Source organism: Oncorhynchus keta, chromosome 26 (genome assembly GCF_023373465.1).
Source record: "Oncorhynchus keta strain PuntledgeMale-10-30-2019 chromosome 26, Oket_V2, whole genome shotgun sequence".
Classification (NCBI taxonomy): Eukaryota; Metazoa; Chordata; class Actinopteri; order Salmoniformes; family Salmonidae; genus Oncorhynchus; species Oncorhynchus keta.
The window spans coordinates 4114409-4132002 of NC_068446.1; the positions used below are offsets into that span (position 1 = coordinate 4114409).

General features: G+C 41.1%; 1 protein-coding gene across 1 annotated transcript in view; it reads right to left on the reverse strand.

The window, feature by feature from the left end:
* The window catches only part of LOC118358617 (collagen alpha-1(XXIV) chain-like), an 88423-nt gene extending 71305 nt beyond the window's left edge, over positions 1-17118 (reverse strand). The window contains exon 1 of the mRNA XM_052481151.1: positions 16575-17118. Within this exon, the coding sequence (XP_052337111.1) occupies positions 16575-16633 (59 nt within the window). The 5' untranslated portion in view covers positions 16634-17118. The remainder of the gene's footprint in view (positions 1-16574) is intronic.
* Positions 17119-17594: the final 476 nt, after the last annotated feature.

The following is a 17594-nucleotide window of genomic DNA, read 5'->3' on the forward strand; positions in this document are numbered from 1 at the left end:
TTCTCCAGACCCGTCCCTCAGCGTTTTACAAAAACAGAGGCGGGGAAACCGTTTTGTTATTGTTTCATCTGTGGATTTGCCCTTTAAACAGCTGCATATTATCAAGATATCAAAGTGTCACCAACAAAAAGGTAAACAATAGGCCTATAGCAAATGCAGCATATGGCATTCATTTTTCACATGTAAATAGCACTTTTCAATAGTGCTCTAAGCATGCCATTTCATGAGCGCTTATTTTCAACTCTAATCAATGAGCCCAATCAGTCCCCCATGACAACAAAATCATAAACAACAAGAGTAGGGCTGGCTAAGGTCATTCTTAGGTTAAACAATTTGGCTTAGATATACTTTTCCAGTCCTATTCATGTAGATCGAGGGCTATAACATTTATTGGAATGACTGGAATTCTGATAGACTCTGGTTTTTAATATAAAGATATCATTCAATCGTATTATTATATGTAGTAGGAAGTGATGGGTTAGAAGAAGCCTACATAACCAACCCATAAAGTAAAATTTAACATCCATATATGTCCAGCTATGTAAACTTTAACATTGATTTATCCTGCAATAGATGTCGTTCAATTGGTAACATACATTTTTGTCTTCTTCTAATGCCTCTTAAGGGGAAAGTAATCAGATGACGTTACTGATTACAATTGTGGACAGGTAACTAGTAACTAGAATGGATTACATTTAGAAAGTAACCTACCCAACCCTGCCCACAGGTATAGTAGTGCACTATATATGGAATTGGGTACCATTTCAGGCGCAGTCTTAGGCTTCTATTCAATCTGTTGATCCTCCATAACAACTCTGGCATCATGTTCCCTCCTATAGGCTACACTGAACTCAACCACAGTGCAGACATGGTAATCCAATGGTTCTAGTACAACTGAACAAATGTATTTGACAACATATCATACATTGGTATCAACTGCTAAGGTATGACGACTGCTAAGGCTTTGGATCTAGGGCTGTGATGGTCATGGTCAGTCTACTGTTCCCACATGCTTCAAGATGGCCACCATTGTTCCTGTACCCAAGAAAGCAAAGGTAACTGAACTAAATGACTATCACCCCATAGCACTCACTTCAGTCATCATGAAGTGCTTTGAGAGACTAATCAAGGATCATATCACCTCTACCTTACCTGATACTCTAGACCCCCTTCAATTTGCTTACCGCCCCAATAGATCCACAGACGATGCAATCGCCATTGCACAGCACACTGCCCTATCCCACCTGGACAAGAGGAACACATATGTAAGAATGCTGTTCATTGACTAGAGCTCAGCATCCAACACCATAGTACCCACCACACTCATAATTAAGCTTGAGGCTCTGGGTCTGAACCCCGCCCTGTGCAACTGGGTCCTGGACTTCCTGATAGGCCGCCCCCAGGTGGTGAAGGTAGGAAAATACACCTCCACTTAGCTGATAATCAAAACTGGGGCCCCACAAGGATGCGTGCTCGGCCCCATCCTGTACTCCCTGTTCGCCTATGACTGTGTGGCCACTCACAACAGTAGTAGGCCTGATTACCAACAATGATGACACAGCCTACAGTGAGGTGGTGAGGGCCCTGGGAGTTTGGTGCCAGGAAAATAACCTGTCACCCAACATCAACAAAACAAAGGAGCTGATTGTGGACTTCAGGAAACAGCAGAGGGAGCACCCCCCTATCCACATTGACAGGACAGCAGTGGAGAAGGTGGATAGCTTGAAGTTCCTCAGCGTACACATCAATGACAAACTGAAATGGTCCACACACACAGACAGTGTGGTGAAGATCTCGCAACAGTACCTCTTCAACCTCAGGAGTCTGAAGAAACTTGGCTTGGCACCTAAAACCCTCACAAACTTTTACAGATGCACAATAGAGGGCATCCTGTTGGGCTATATCACCGCCTGGTATGGAAACAGCACCGCCCGCAACCGCAGGGCTCTCCAGAAGGTGGTCTGCCCAACGCATCACCAGGAGCAAACTACCTGCCCTACAGAACACCTACAGCACCCAATGTTATAGGAAGGACATCAAAGACAACAACCACCTGAGCCACTGCCTGTTCACCCCGCTGTCATCCGGAAGGCGAGGTCAGTACAGGTGCATCAAAGCTGGGACTGTGAGACTGAAGAACAGCTTCTATCTCAAGGCCATCAGACTGTCAGATAGCCATCACTAGCACCTAAGAGGCTGCTGCCCTATATACATAGACTTGGAATCACTGGCCACTTTAATAATGGAACACTAGTCGCTTTAATAATATTTACATATTTTGCATTACTCATCTCATAAGTATATACTGTATTCTATCCTGCTCGCGCAAATGCTCACCTAAATATTTGCATATTCTTAATTCCTTTACTTTTGATTTGTGTATATTGTTGTGAAATTGTTAGATATTACTGTTAGATATTACTGCACAGCTAGAGCTAGAAACACAAGCATTTCACTACACCCATAATAACATCTGCTAAACACATGTACTGGTATTTGATTTGAACACCTTGCTTCTTTCAGCAAGGAGCTACAAAGTTTTATCACGTGAGTCCATGTTATTGCAGAAATGGACTCAATTGCATGAATGCCGTGCAGTCCCAACTTCAGTCAGCTGTTCGTTCCACAAATAAATTCAAAATACATTTTATAAATCTAAATAAACAGTTATGACAGTTATTTTATTTTCCTGACGGACTTCCTCCATAACCATCGCCTACACGGTTATACAGTAATTGTGCCACGCCTACACGGTTATACAGTAATTGTGCCACGCCTACATGGTTATACAGTAATTGTGCCACGCCTACACGGTTATACAGTAATTGTGCCACGCCTACATGGTTATACAGTAATGGTTATACACTAATTGTGCCACGCCTACATGGTTATACAGTAATTGTGCCACGCCTACATGGTTATACAGTAATTGTGCCACGCCTACATGGTTATACACTAATTGTGCCACGCCTACATGGTTATACAGTAATTGTGCCACGCCTACATGGTTATACAGTAATTGTGCCACGCCTACATGGTTATACAGTAATTGTGCCACGCCTACATGGTTATACACTAATTGTGCCACGCCTACATGGTTATACAGTAATTGTGCCACGCCTACATGGTTATACAGTAATTGTGCCACGCCTATTTGGATCCTTACAAATCACGATCTTACTGTAGAAAAACAACACAAAGCAAATTGCCAAAAGCCTGCAGACAAATCACAAAAGCACAGACAAAGGTAGACTGTCAGTTTGATAGTTGCATTGTCTAAAGTCTCTATTGTTAACACATAATAACAAATCAAGACTCGACCATGTAAACCAAGCCTGGCTACATAGACTCATGGCTCCGGGCCAAACGCCACACTCCACCCACAAATGTTTGTTTATTCTCTGCAATGAATCTGGATTTGACTCCCACCCCGACCGTTCTAGAATGCGGACACATTCAGGTCGTCTGATTGGTCCCAGAAACCGATAGGTTGGCCCAGAACCAGAACACACGTGGGTAAAGCAACGGTTCGAAAATTCGTCATTGCCTTTGATACTTTTATTGTTTACAGACGATCCAATCACTGATTACATTGTTTTGTACAATGCCTCTTGTTACCACGAACGATTCAGACAGAGGTATATAGTGATCGATAGAGCAGCGTAAAAATTCAGTGGGAGTCATCAGGCAAATGTGAGCCAGCAAAACAACTGCACATTTTCCAGTAAATGTTCTATTGACCTTTGACCTGGAAGCATTTTATGGACCTGTGGTCTGAGATGCCATCCTCTAGTCTTGTGGACATGACTGGCAGCTACAGTGCATTCGAAAGTATTCCGACCCTTTGACTTTTTCCACATTTTGTTACATTACAGACTTATTCTAAAATTGAGTAAATTGCTTATCAATCTAAACACAATATCCCAAAAAAACAAAGCAAAAACTGTTTTTTAGACATTTTTGCAAATGAATTAAAAATAAATTGCAGTGTATAACGTATGTCTCTGTGCTCAGTAGGGAAAGGGGTGAATGGGTTTTATGCTGGGACTTGACGCCGTGCTATAAAGCCTTGTTGAGTACCAAAATGGATGGTACTTTATGTCAAACTGAAAACATACAACATTGGGAAACAGCCAGCCATTTAAGACCAGTCAGTGTATAGGCGACTCTCGAGAAAAATAGTAAATCAATTCTTTCGTTGTCCTTTATTATCTAGCATTATGCTAAAAAGGAAGAAATCCTCTGAATGATACAGTTGAAGTTGGAAGTTTACATACGCTTAGGTTGGAGTCATTCAAATTCATTTTCAGCCACTCCACAAATTTCTTGTGAACAAACTATAGTTTTGGCAAGTCGGTTAGGACATCTCCTTTGTGCATGACACAAGTAATTTTCCCAAAATTCTTTAGACAGATTATTTCACTTATACTTCACTGGATCACAATTCCAGTGGATCAGAAGTTTAAAAACACTAAGTTGAATGTGCCTTTAAAAAATTATGTCATGGCTTTAGAAGCTTCTGATAGGCTAATTGACATAATTTGAGTCAATTGGAGGTGTACCTGTAGATGTATTTCAAATACTACCTTCCAACTCAGTACCTCAAAAAAATGGAAGACCTCCACAAGTCTGGTTCATCCTTGGGCGCAATTTCCAAACGCCTGAAGGTACCACATTCATCTGTACAAACAATAGTACGCAAGTATAAACACCATGGGACCATGAAGCCGTCATACCGCTCAGAAAGGAGACGCATTCTGTCTCCTAGAGATGAACGTACTTTGGAGTGAAAAGTGCAAATCAATCCCAGAACAACAGCAAAGGACCCTGCGAAGATGCTGGAGGAAACAGGTACAAAAGTATCTATATCCACAGTAAAACGAGTCCTATAATCGACATAACCTGAAAGGCCACTCAGCAAGGAAGAAACCACTGCTCCAAAACCGACAAAAAAAAAAGCCAGACTATGGTTTGCAACTGAACATGGGGACAAAGATCCTACTTTTTTGTGAAATGTCCTCTGGTCTGATGAAACAAAAATAGAACTGTTTGGCCATAATGACCATTGTTATGTTTGGAGGAAAAGGGGGAGGCTTGCAAGCCGAAGAACACCATCCCAACCGTGAAGCATGGGGGTGGCAGAATCATGTTGTTTGGGTGTTTTGCTGCAGGAGGGACTGGTGCTCTTAACAAAATAGATGGCATCATGAGGGAGGAAAATTACGTGGATATATTGAAGCAACATCTCAAGACATCATCCAGGAAGTTAAAGCTTGGTCGCAAATGGGTCTTCCAAATGGACAATGACCCCAAGCATACTTCCAAAGTTGTGGCAAAATGGCTTAAGAACAACAAAGTCAAGTTATTGGAGTGACCATAACAAAGCCCTGAACTCAATCCTATAGAAAATGTGTGGGCAGAACTGAAAAAGCGTGTGCGAGCAAGAAGGCCTACGAACCTGACTCAGTGACACCAGCTCTGTCAGGGGGAATGGGAGAAAATTCACCCAACTTATTGTGGGATGCTTGTGGAAGGCGACTTGAAACGTTTGACCCAAGTTAAACAATTTAAAGGCAATACACTCAATTAGTATTTGGTAGCATGTAAACTTCTGACCCACTTGGAATGTGATGAAAATAAAAGCTGAAATAAATCATTCTCCTTACTATAATTCTTACATTTCAATTCTTTCTATCATTTAAGGCATTTGAAATATAATTTATAACAAGCACGGTAGCCATAGTGGTACTATGTTTAGATATGAATCTGGATTAACATTAAAAATACTATTTACAGACATAAAATAACGTAGCTGTTTGTTGACCAATGATTATAGGATATTCACAAGACAATGGAGGCTGGAAATTGGTCGATAATTATTGAGGTCACTACTATCCCTGCCCTTATTGAGTTGCAGTACAAAAGCTGCTTTCCACACTTTTGGGATATCTCCTGATACTAAAGTTAAAGTTACTGAGCTAGCAATGAGGGGCGCTGCAAGCAAAGACGGGTCCAAATTGTCACCCCCCAATGACTTCTTGGTGTAAATAGCTGATAAAGGCAGCAAGAACTTCTGTTTCTGTGAGTTTCCAAAAATATAAACCCTGACTACCATTTCCAAAGTCATGTGAGGTGGACTGACCATCCATCGAGGCAACTGGAGGATGTATGTGGGAAGAACAGTAGGACCACGATTTATTTCAAATTTGAAACCAGCTGAGATAAAATGCTGATTGAAGGCATCACAAATATAAACTTCTCCAGTAATGATGTCGGAGTCTAAAATACTTGCTTAGATCCCGCTTTAGTGAATTAACAGTTTTACAGAATTTAGAGGGATCACTAACTGTGTCTGTCATAGCGCTAACATGCTGACCAGACCGGACACGTCATAGCGCTAACATGCTGACCAGACCGGACACGTCGCGTGCGCGAGCGTCACAAAATACATTTAGAAATCCATGTTATTCAATTATTGCACCCACACTGCTCACGAGCACCAACGAGCGTCTGCGATGCCAAGGGCTAAAACAGGAGTCATTCTTATTTGTGACGCAGACGCGCTGCAAGTCCTGCCTCTCCCATCTCCTCATTGGTTTATAGAAGCAGGTACCCACGTGCCATCTCCTCATTGGTTATACCCACGCGGGTGATTGAAAGACAAACTTTGTTGCCAGTTGTCGAGGTAATACTATGAAAGTTTAGATGCCGATCACCATATAAGTTCAACGATGAAAAAGCCTGGAAGGAGGAGAGATGACTAGAAACGATTCGGTTGGCCGTTTTATGTGTGGATTATTTGTCGGAGTAGCGGTCCTTGTGCATTTCAGGTAAAATAACAACTCAATGTTTATATCCCAGGACATATTAGCTAATATGTTTCCACCTCCATGTTTGACAGTGGGGATGGTGTTCTTGGGGTCATAGGCAGCATTCCTCCTCCTCCAAACACGGCAAGTTGAGTTGATGCCAAAGAGCTCCATTTTGGTCTCATCTGACCACAACACTTTCACCCAGTTGTCCTGAGCTGACAAGGTAAAGATTTGTGGTTCTGCCCCTGAACAAAGCAGTTAACCCACTGTTCCTAGGCCGTCATTGAAAATAAGAATTTGTGCTTAACTGACTTGAGGGCAAAAGGGGGTGCAACTCAATATTAAGAATGAGTTAGGATAGACATTAGCTGTCCATACAGTAGATTCATTTGAGGAAGGCTGATTACCAAAGTTGAGCATGAATGAAGTGCATGAAATGACCCAAGGTGTAACTACATTGTTCTCACAAACTCTCAGACTTATCTTCAACCATCACAGACACTGTGTAGTGGTCATCTACTATGGCAGGGTAATCACCTCAGGTAAGACATGGATGCTATAGCAAGGGCAATACAAAAACTGGTTATAGTGAACAAAAATATAAGCGCAACATATAAAGTGTTGGTCCCATGTTTCGTGAGCTGAAATAAAAGAGCTCAGAAATTTTCCATAAGCACAAAACCTTATTTCTCTCTAATTGTGTGCACCAATTTGTTTTCATCCCTGTTAGTGAGCATTTCTCATTTGCCAAGATAATCCATCCACCTGACAGGTGTGGCATATCAAGAAGCTGATGAAACAGCATGACCATTGCACAGGTGTACCTTGTGCTGGGGGACAATAAAAGGTTACTCTAAAATGCGCAGTTTTATCACACAACGCAATGCCACAGATGTCTCAAGTTGAGGGAACGTGCAATTGTCATGCTGACGGCAGGAATGTCACGCAGAGCTGTTGCCAGAGAATGTAATGTTAATTTCTCTACCATAAGCCACCTCCAATGTTGTTTTATAGAATTTGGCAATATGTCCAATCGGCCTCACAACCGCAGACCATGTTTAACCAGACCAGCCCAGGACCTACACATCTGTCTTCTTCACCTGCAGGATCATCTGAGACCAGCCACCTTGACAGCTGATGAAACTGAGGAGTATTTCTGTCTGTAATAAAGCCCATTTGTGGGGAAAAACTAATTCTGATTGGCTGGGCCTGGCTACATAGTGGGTGGCCCCGGCTCCCAAGTGAGTGGGCCTATGCCCTCCCAGGCACGCCCATGGCTACGCCCCTGCCCAGTCATGTTTAATCCCTAGATTAGGGCCTAATTCAATTATTTTAATTGACCGGTTTCCTTATATGAACTGTAACTCAGTAAAATCGTTGAAATTGTTGCATGTTGCATTTATATCTTTGTTGCATTTTGCAACGTATACTGTTTACAGTAACTTGAAGGTGTCATTTCTTTTTAAATGACAGTATGCAAAATTATTCTGATTTCAATTACTGTAAAAAAATATATATATTATTTCATACTGTGACCTCAGCCTTATCTAGGATTTTGATTTAAAACCTCTTGGTCGCTAGCAACCTGAAATGTCCTGCCACATATCCTGCTACAACACCAGGTCTGAGAGCATATGGAGATATGTGTAATGAACACGATGGGAGACCGAGAGCTGGTTTCAAGGGCAGAGCGCAGCAGGTGTTCATTTGTAAAGGACTGCAGGAGGAGGCAGGTAGCTGGCAGGGGGCAGGCAGAAGGTAGCTGACAGGGGGCAGGCAGAAGGTAGCTGACAGGGGGCAGGCAGAATCAAGAAAAAGCTAATTGTCCAATTATCACCACCAACATTACGTCAATGTAAAACTATCAGTGCTCAAGGACACTTGACATAGAGTATACACAAATGCTTCAGGGATTTGGAGATTTTGCAGCCTCTTGGTAATGAGTGCAAAAACTCATACACGTTAAATTACGTTTCTCACAATGATGGGGTGCAAAGCGCCACCAGGTTTGCTTGGAACAGGTTTTAACGACTGGGACTCTAAAAAAAAAAGTAAGTTTATAATATGGCAGACTAGGGAATACATTCCTGTGTTTTCCCCACCAACATGGGGTGCTCACAATATATAGGGATGGTCACAGGTGGGGGAAATTTTTCCCTGTACAATATAAGGTGGGCCTCATTAGCATACTTGAGGGCCATGGTGTCAGTTTACTATGGTTATGACGATGCAAGTTGAGCACGTCTTTTGATGCCGTCTGTTGTGTCAACATTGTTAGAGCATGTGTCATTAATTGGTTGCACTGTAAGAAGTGAATTCTCTGGTAAATTAAGGGCAACTTGTTGCTGTGAATTTGTATTTACTTAACTATAAGTTATTGTAAAATTCACACAACTTACAGGCAGCTGGCTGCGACGAGCAATACATGCTAGTAACGTACTATGGCTTCGCTGACTCTTCTGTTGACAAACATTACTTGTTAATTGGCAGCATACTGTAGCCACGGCAGCCTATCAGAATATTGGAGGCGTGGCTTTCAGCAAGCTCTTTTTTTTTTGGTCTCCAACGAGAGGGAATGTCATCCCAGCAAATATGCTCTGTTGTATTCTGTTCATTAACGCTAATGCTGTGTTTACATGGTATGAGGTAGAGACGGTAGACGGTAAACCGAATGTCATTGTTTTCAATGAGTGCAAAACGGTGAATGTCATCACCCCACAGTAGACGGAACTTGCTGACAGAGTTAAAATATTTAAACTATCTGCCGTAGTGTTGTTTTCTACTGGATGTTGAGTTGCACCGTTTGTTTACTGAAATCACCATAGCAATGCATACCATAGTGCTGGGTTGTTGTTGGCGTCACCATCTTTCTTGCTTTCTTGTCCCGCTATGCCGACTGGTATGATGGTTTTTTGCGTCCCTCGTCTAAACTCAGCATACACTTGTACACTGTCAGTTCTCCAGCCTGGTTAAAGGCTGACATAAGCACATGTGATACCAAAGAGATATAATATTTCATTTATAGCTAGTTGCGACAGTATATACTTGTAATACTCACTTCCCTTCCACAACATCAGGTCAGTGAGTGTGACAGATGAGCTACAGTACGTTATTGTGACATTTACATTTAACTGAGTTGCAGCTAGCTGACTGCAAGTTATTGAATATTAAGCTCATGAAAATTACACAGTAACATCTTAAGAGTGCAGCTCTTGATTGTCACAAGTTCTTACACTGATTGCCAACAGAGGTGCTCAACCTTCATTAACCACGTAAACTCATACAACATTTCCACTGACGGCTGGCACAAATACAACATATTTTACACCATGTCCCCAAATATCCTAATGAGCCCAACCCAGCACATTGCCACCACCTACATTTCAAAGTGCAGTAATGATTGTACCCGACTGTACATCGAAAATATTGTGTAGAGAAAGTTTACTAGACAACTACAGTATTTGCTGTGGTAACCAAACAGAAGTACTAGGTTATCAAACCATCCGTACCAGCTTGCCATTATGAAAATCAAATTCAATAATGTTTTCCATTAGACTTTTACTTTCAAAAGCAGCACAAACATAGAACATGTAAGGATGAACTATAGCCATTGAATTCTACCGTACACATATACCATGCGTTATAAGGAAATAATTCATGCTTTAGAATGCCCTACAAGTCAATCAGAAAGTCTTCAACAATGCCATGGCATAAAATAGATTGTCTGCACATGTACCCTAAAAGGCACTGACCAGTACCATGTGAATTCCTGTGTACCTCTGAAGGTACCTAATATGTACAGGGCACAACATTGTACTGTAACCATACTCTTATTTTTGAGTGTGTGGATATGTTCTTGGGAGAAAATAAGTATATGTTGGCACTGCTCAGATATTAATTTAATGCACTCCAGACCAAAAGCTCAGAGACAGGATTGTGTCGAGGCACAGATCTGGGGAAGGGTACAGACAAATTGCTGCAACATTGAAAGTCCCCAAGAACATAGTGGCCTCTATCATTATTAAATGGAAGAAATGTGGAACCACCAAGACTCTTCCTAGAGCTGGCCACCTGGCCAAACTGAGCAATCAGGGGAGAAAGGCCTTGGTCAGGGAGGTGACCAAGAACCCAATGGTCACACTGACAGAGATCCAGAGTTCCTCTGTGGAGATGTGAGAACCTTCCAGAAGGCTAACCATCTTTGGAGCCAGAAGGAAGGCACTCTTCAATAAAAGGCACACGGCAGCCCGCTTGGAGTTTGCCAATATGCACCTAAAGGACTCTAACCATGAGAAACAAGATTCTCTGGTCTGATGAAACCAAGACTGAACTCTTTGACCTGAATGTCAAGCGTCACATCTGGAGGAAACCTGGCACCGCTCATCACCTGGCCAATACCATCCCTACTAGAGACTTAATTGGCCGATTTTATTTATACAATTTTTATATATATATATATATATATATATATATATATATATATATATATATTAATTTGTAACAACAATACTGAATGAACACTGAAACATGTTCAATTTGGTTTAAATAATGCAAAACACAGTGCAATATGTGCAAGATTCTGAGAACATATGAAAGCTGGTGGATCCTTTTAACATGAGTCTTCAATGGTCTTTTAGAATGAAACCAAGACTGAACTCTTTGACCTGAATGTCAAGCGTCACATCTGGAGGAAACCTGGCAATTTTAACTTAATATAATACATCAATAAAATCAATTTAACCTAAAAAAATAATGCTTGAAGCATTGCGAAGAGCTGCTGGCAAAACGCACGAAAGTGCTGTTTGAATGAATGCTTACGAGCCTGCTGGTGCATACCATCGCTCAGTCAGACTGCTCTATGAAATCATAGACTTAATTATAACATAAAAACACACAGAAATACAAGCCTTAGGTCATTAATATGGCCGAATCCGGAAACTATCATCTTGAAAACAAAACATTTATTCTTTCAGTGAAATACGGAACCGTTCCGCATTTTATCTAATGGGTGGCATCCATAAGTCTAAATATTGCTGTTACATTGCACAACCTTCAATGTTATGTCATTATTACGTAAAATTCTGGCAAATGAGTTCGCAACGAGCCAGGCGGCCCAAACTGCTGCATATACCCTGACTCTGCATGCAATGAGCGCAAGAGAAGTGACACAATTTCACCTGGTTAATATTGCCTGCTATCCTGGATTTCTTTTAGCTAAATATTCAGGTTTAAAAATATATACTTCTGTGTATTGATTTTAAGAAAGGCATGGATGTTTATGGTTAGGTACACGTTGGAGCAGCGACAGTCCTTTTTCGCGAATGCGCACCACATCGAATATATGCAACGCAGGACACGCTAGATAAACTAGTAATGTTATCAACCATGTGTAGTTATAACTAGTGATTATGATTGATTAAAACCTCTTAAAGATCGGGTGAATTTTTCAACGTTTTGTTAAAAATCGTGCAAAATTTCAACATCCTGCTACTCATGCCAGGAATATAGTATATGCATATGATTAGTATGTGTGGATAGAACACACTCTGAAGTTTCTACAACTGGTTAAATCATGTCTGTGACTATAACAGAACATGTGTAGCAGGCAAAACCCCAAGGAAAACTGTTCACCAAAAAATATATATATATCCCTCCGCCAGTTCCCTGTATTGTCTATGGCAAGGGAAAATAGATAGGGCCCAGTTTACAATTCCTACAGCTTCCACACGATGTCGCCAGTCTTGGCAATTGGGTTGAAGTTAATCCTTGGTGAAATGAAGAATAGGCACTTCCTGTCATCGAGTACACCGGAGGAAGTTATGAAAGAGAGAATATCGACAATGATTTCAAGACCTGCTGCTATTGAATACAGATCGCCCCGTGATCAATTTGATCGATTATTAACGTTTACTAATACCTGAAGTTGGATTGCAAAAGTAGTTTGAAGTGTTTTGTCAAAGTTTATAGGCAACTTTTTTAATTTAAAAAAATGACGTACCGTTTTGGAAAGCAGTTTTTTCCTGGATCAGACAGGCTTCATAAATGGACATTTTGGGTATACATGGACGGATTTAATCGGAAAAAAGACCCAATTGTGATGTTTATGGGACATATAGGAGTGCCAACAAAGAAGCTCGTCAAAGGTAATGAATGTTTTATATTTTATTTCTGAGTTTTGTGTAGCGCCGGCTACGCTAATTCTTTTGTTTACGTCCCCTTCAGGTATTTCGGGGGGTTGCATGCTATCAGATAATAGCTTCTCATGCTTTCGCCGAAAAGCATTTTAAAAATCTGACATGTTGGCTAGATTCACAACGAGTGTAGCTTTAATTGAGTACCCTGCATGTGTGTTTTAATGAAAGTTTTAGTTTTAGCGAGTACTATTAGCATTTGGCGTTGCGCATTTGCATTTCCTGTTGGCTAAATGAGACGCTAGCGTCTCAACTTGCTCTAAGAGGTTATTAATTTATTGTTTTTTATAAGATAAGTTTAATACTAGTTCGCAGAATCCTCATGAGGCAGGTGGTTAGAGCGTTGGACTAGTTAACTGTAAGGTTGCAAGATTGAATCCCTGAGCTGACAAGGTACAAATCAAATGCGTAAAACTATGTCACAATGCTGTAGACACCTTGGGGAATATGGAGAAAAAGTAATCTGGTTGATAGCCCATTCACTGCTCAATAGGGACGCATTGGAACGCAGCGCTTTCAAAACATGAGGCACTTCCGGATTGGATTTTTCTCAGGCTTTCGCTTGCAATATCAGTTCTGTTATACTCACAGACAATATTTGTACAGTTTTGGAAACTTTACAGTGTTTTCTATGCTAAGCTGTCAATTATATGCATATTCTAGCATCTGGTCCTGACAAAATATCCTGTTTACTACGGAAACGTTATTTCTCCAAAAATTAAAATACTGCCCCCTAGTCACAAAAGGATAACATAAGTAGATAATGTAATGATGCCATGAAAAATACAGCGCTACACAGAACAAAAGCCGAAAAATAATAAGCGCACACTTCCATCAACTAAACAAGTTAAAGTTGAGCAGTCATTTGAAAGAGTAAGAAAATTTCAGCGAGACAACTCAAAGCGAAATCCAATAACGCCAAGATAATGGAATTCATTACGCTACTTGCTATGGACGTCACGACTGACATTTGGACCAGCGATGTCAGCCCCATGAGCATGTGGAGTCTGACAGCACAGTGGGTCGACGAGGATTTCGTACTGAGGAAAGCCGTATTGCATGCTCAAGAATGTGCTGGTTCTCATACCGCTGCTGCCATTTCAATGGCATTTGAGAACATGTTTGAAACATGAACACACTCCTAGCGCCATTCAAACAACTGACTTGAGAAATAAGCTCATCAACTGCGTCTGCAGCAGACGTGATACCCTCTGTCATGGCATTGAAACGCCTGCTCAACAAAACTGCGATTCGGTGGTATTCTCTCTGAGCCTCTTTATTGTGTCTTTATTGTGTCCCCACCATGCTCGATGCTAGGTACAAGGACCGCCACTTCGATGCAGACAAGAAACAGGGTTTAGGTGAAATGTTACATACACAGCTGGACAAGATGGAAATGGACACAGCGACAGTGCGCAACGAGGAAGAGAGGCCACGGACAGACCGAGCTGAAATCTCACTGCTGAATGTAAGATGAAATCCTGGTTGAGACTGAACAAATTAACAATGAAACAGCACAGCAAGTAAGTTAAAGAAATAGGTTTTAAATATGGGGACATAACTAAATTCCTACTAAATAACTTTTTGGTCAGTGTGTGTGTGTGTGTGTGTGTGTGTGTGTGTGTGTGTGTGTGTGTGTGTGTGTGTGTGTGTGTGTGTGTGTGTGTGTGTGACCTTTATTTAACTAGGCAAGTCAGTAAAGATGACTGCCTACCCCGGCCAATTGTGCGCCGCCCCATGGGACAACCAATCACGGCCGGATGTGATACTGCCTGGATTCGAACCAGGGACTGTAGTGATGCCTCTTGCACTGAGATGCAGTGCCTTAGACGTGTGTGTGTGTGTGTGTGTGTGTGTGTGTGTGTGTGCGTGCGTGCGTGCGTGCGTGCGTGCGTGCGTGCGTGCGTGCGTGCGTGCGTGTGTTTTACTATTATTGTGGTGACCAGAAGTCACCACAAGAATAGTAAACAAACAAAAATGTGACTTCCTGGGGACATTTTGTTAGTCCCCACGAGGTCAAATGCTGTTTCTAGGGGGTTTAGGGTTAGGGTTAGAATTAGAATTACGTTAAGGGTTAGGAGCTAGATTTAGGGTTAAGGTTTCTGGGTTAAGGTTAGGGTTAGGGTAAGAGTGCGGTTTAGGGTTAAGGTTAGGGAAAAAGTATGGTTTAGGTTAAGGTTAGGGAAAGAGTACGGGTTAGGTTTAGGGTTAAGGTTAGGGTAAGAGTACGAGTTAGGTTTAGGGGTTAGGATTTATTTTTTATTTTTAATGGGACTGAATTGTGTGTCCTTACAAGGTTAGCTGTACAAGACTGTGTGTGTGTGTGTGTGTGTGTGTGTGTGTGTGTGTGTGTGTGTGTGTGTGTGTGTGTGTGTGTGTGTGTGTGTGTGTGTGTGTGTGTGTGTGTGTGTGTGTGTGTGTGTGTGTGTGTGTGTGTGTCGTATTTTGGGGGGCAAGGAAAATATCGGGTATCTCCCAAAAAAATAGAAACTAGCAAATCAGGTCTGAAAACTAACAAAAACTTAACTGAATTCAAAATAAAACTCAAACAACAAAGAGAAATAAAAATAGTATAAAACTAAACTATAATAACCTTACTATAAATTACACTTTACTTGTCTCAGGGAGAATAAGAACCATACATACTTTTGCAAAGGCAAATTAACAATATACATACACTCATTGTTTGTAAATGTGTTTTGTATCTGGCTTTACTCTTTTAGATCATATAGCGTTCCATTTTAATTTAAAAAAAGACTCATTGGCAACAGACGTCTAGCCAACGTTACTTCCTCTGTCCTGCATGCTCTGTGGTCTTCCAAGAGCATGTGAATTTCTACACCACTCCACAGTCCCAGTCAAATGATACAGCACTACAAAAACAGCATGGCTATATGTAAATATGAACATAATAAAGCATTATGTCCTTATGTTTGTTTAGCCAATGCCAAGGAGGTCAAACTTTTTGTTAAGACCGGCTGCACCATCATTGTTGCGCAAGGCAACTTGGTCTCCAAATTTTACAAAACTGTTAATAAACTACTTGTAGCCTATGTGACAAAAGACCTGGGTTGCAGCCAGAACCGGGTTTACAGGATTACCTGGTAGATCAATTGTGCATGCAACATGACTGTTGGAGAGGTCAAAGCCACGACTGCTGGCTGAATGCTAGTTCGCAACAAGATAAACGCTGAATTTATCACCCAATTAATTAATGTAGCCTACGATTCGATTTAACAACCAATTGAGCCGAAACGTTTGTTTCACTTTTGTGTGGACAATCTCTGCTTCACATAAGCCTACTTGCTATTATAGGCTGGTGCTGGTCAGCGCACTCTCTACAGTTTATGGAAAAATGCCAACAAGCTAAATAAACTCAGCTGATTCCTCTCACAGACCTGTCAGAACAGGCAAGTGTAACCTCCGTTTGGTCAAGGATAATTGGTTAACTTGCACTTTTCATACTACATATCCATTTATGTTGCATTACTTATATTTCTATTTGCATTTTACAATCGAATAGTTTTACATTAGGCTATGCATTTTTCCGCGAGGCTCATTTCTTACTCACGTTATTGCTGTGGGAGAAACGTGTCCACTCCTTCTTGTCCGTTGGGCTCCTAAATGCATTTGTATGCATTTGTCCAGGAAGCAGAGTTCTAAGTGAAAACAGAATTTCACGCAAGAGGATACCGGTTCATGAGATAGTCCTTGGTCACATACAGCCGAAGGAAGCGTAAATGAACAAAGACTGCCACCTTAGAATTTCTTCATTGCATGTAGTCCAACGAGCAAGCACCGCTTTCCCACTCACTCAAAATTTCTCCCAACTCCTTTGCTTTGGGGTTCGTGGAGAGTGATTATTATTTCCTCTCCACCTACCAAAGAGGTGCGCACGCTGGTAGTGACTGTAAATGTTAATCAATGTATGAAGAGCAGAGCAGTGCGCCAAATAATTACAATATTTAAATGTGGTATTTACAGTGCGCATAAGAACTTTCCGATTCTGATGTTTTCTATTGAGTGGTCTCCAACTACCAGAGAGAGTAGAGAGCTTCTTATTAACCTCCAGGCTGTCGTTTCTGCATTTGCCTTGACTTGCACTGATACATGAGGAGCCGTCCGTATCCATCCCAAGTAGCAGCTAGTGTTAGATTTCACCAATACTGACTTGTGACATCACAGATCTGATTAATGCCCCATCCATTTATGTAATTGGTGATCAATGTTAGAGCCTAAATGTAACAAAAAAAAATGCAATTTAAACGCTATGCTCTCACAAAGGCGATACGCCAACCTTTAATACTAGTATATATTGAAGTGAAGTGGAAGTTGTGATATTACATTGTGACAAGGCTACGTTACATTATTATACTGTTTAATACCACACTTTTTCTAAGCTAATAATAATATAATAGCTGCCTAAATCATAGATCTATACTATTTTGAACATTATTTTTAACACATCTGGTAGTACAACATCAAATCAATGACAATAACATGTCTCTCGTTTTGTAGCCTATGTCTATTTCTCTGTGCGTTGATTAGGGAAAAACAGATGGCGTACCATACATTTTATTAGCTCAAAACA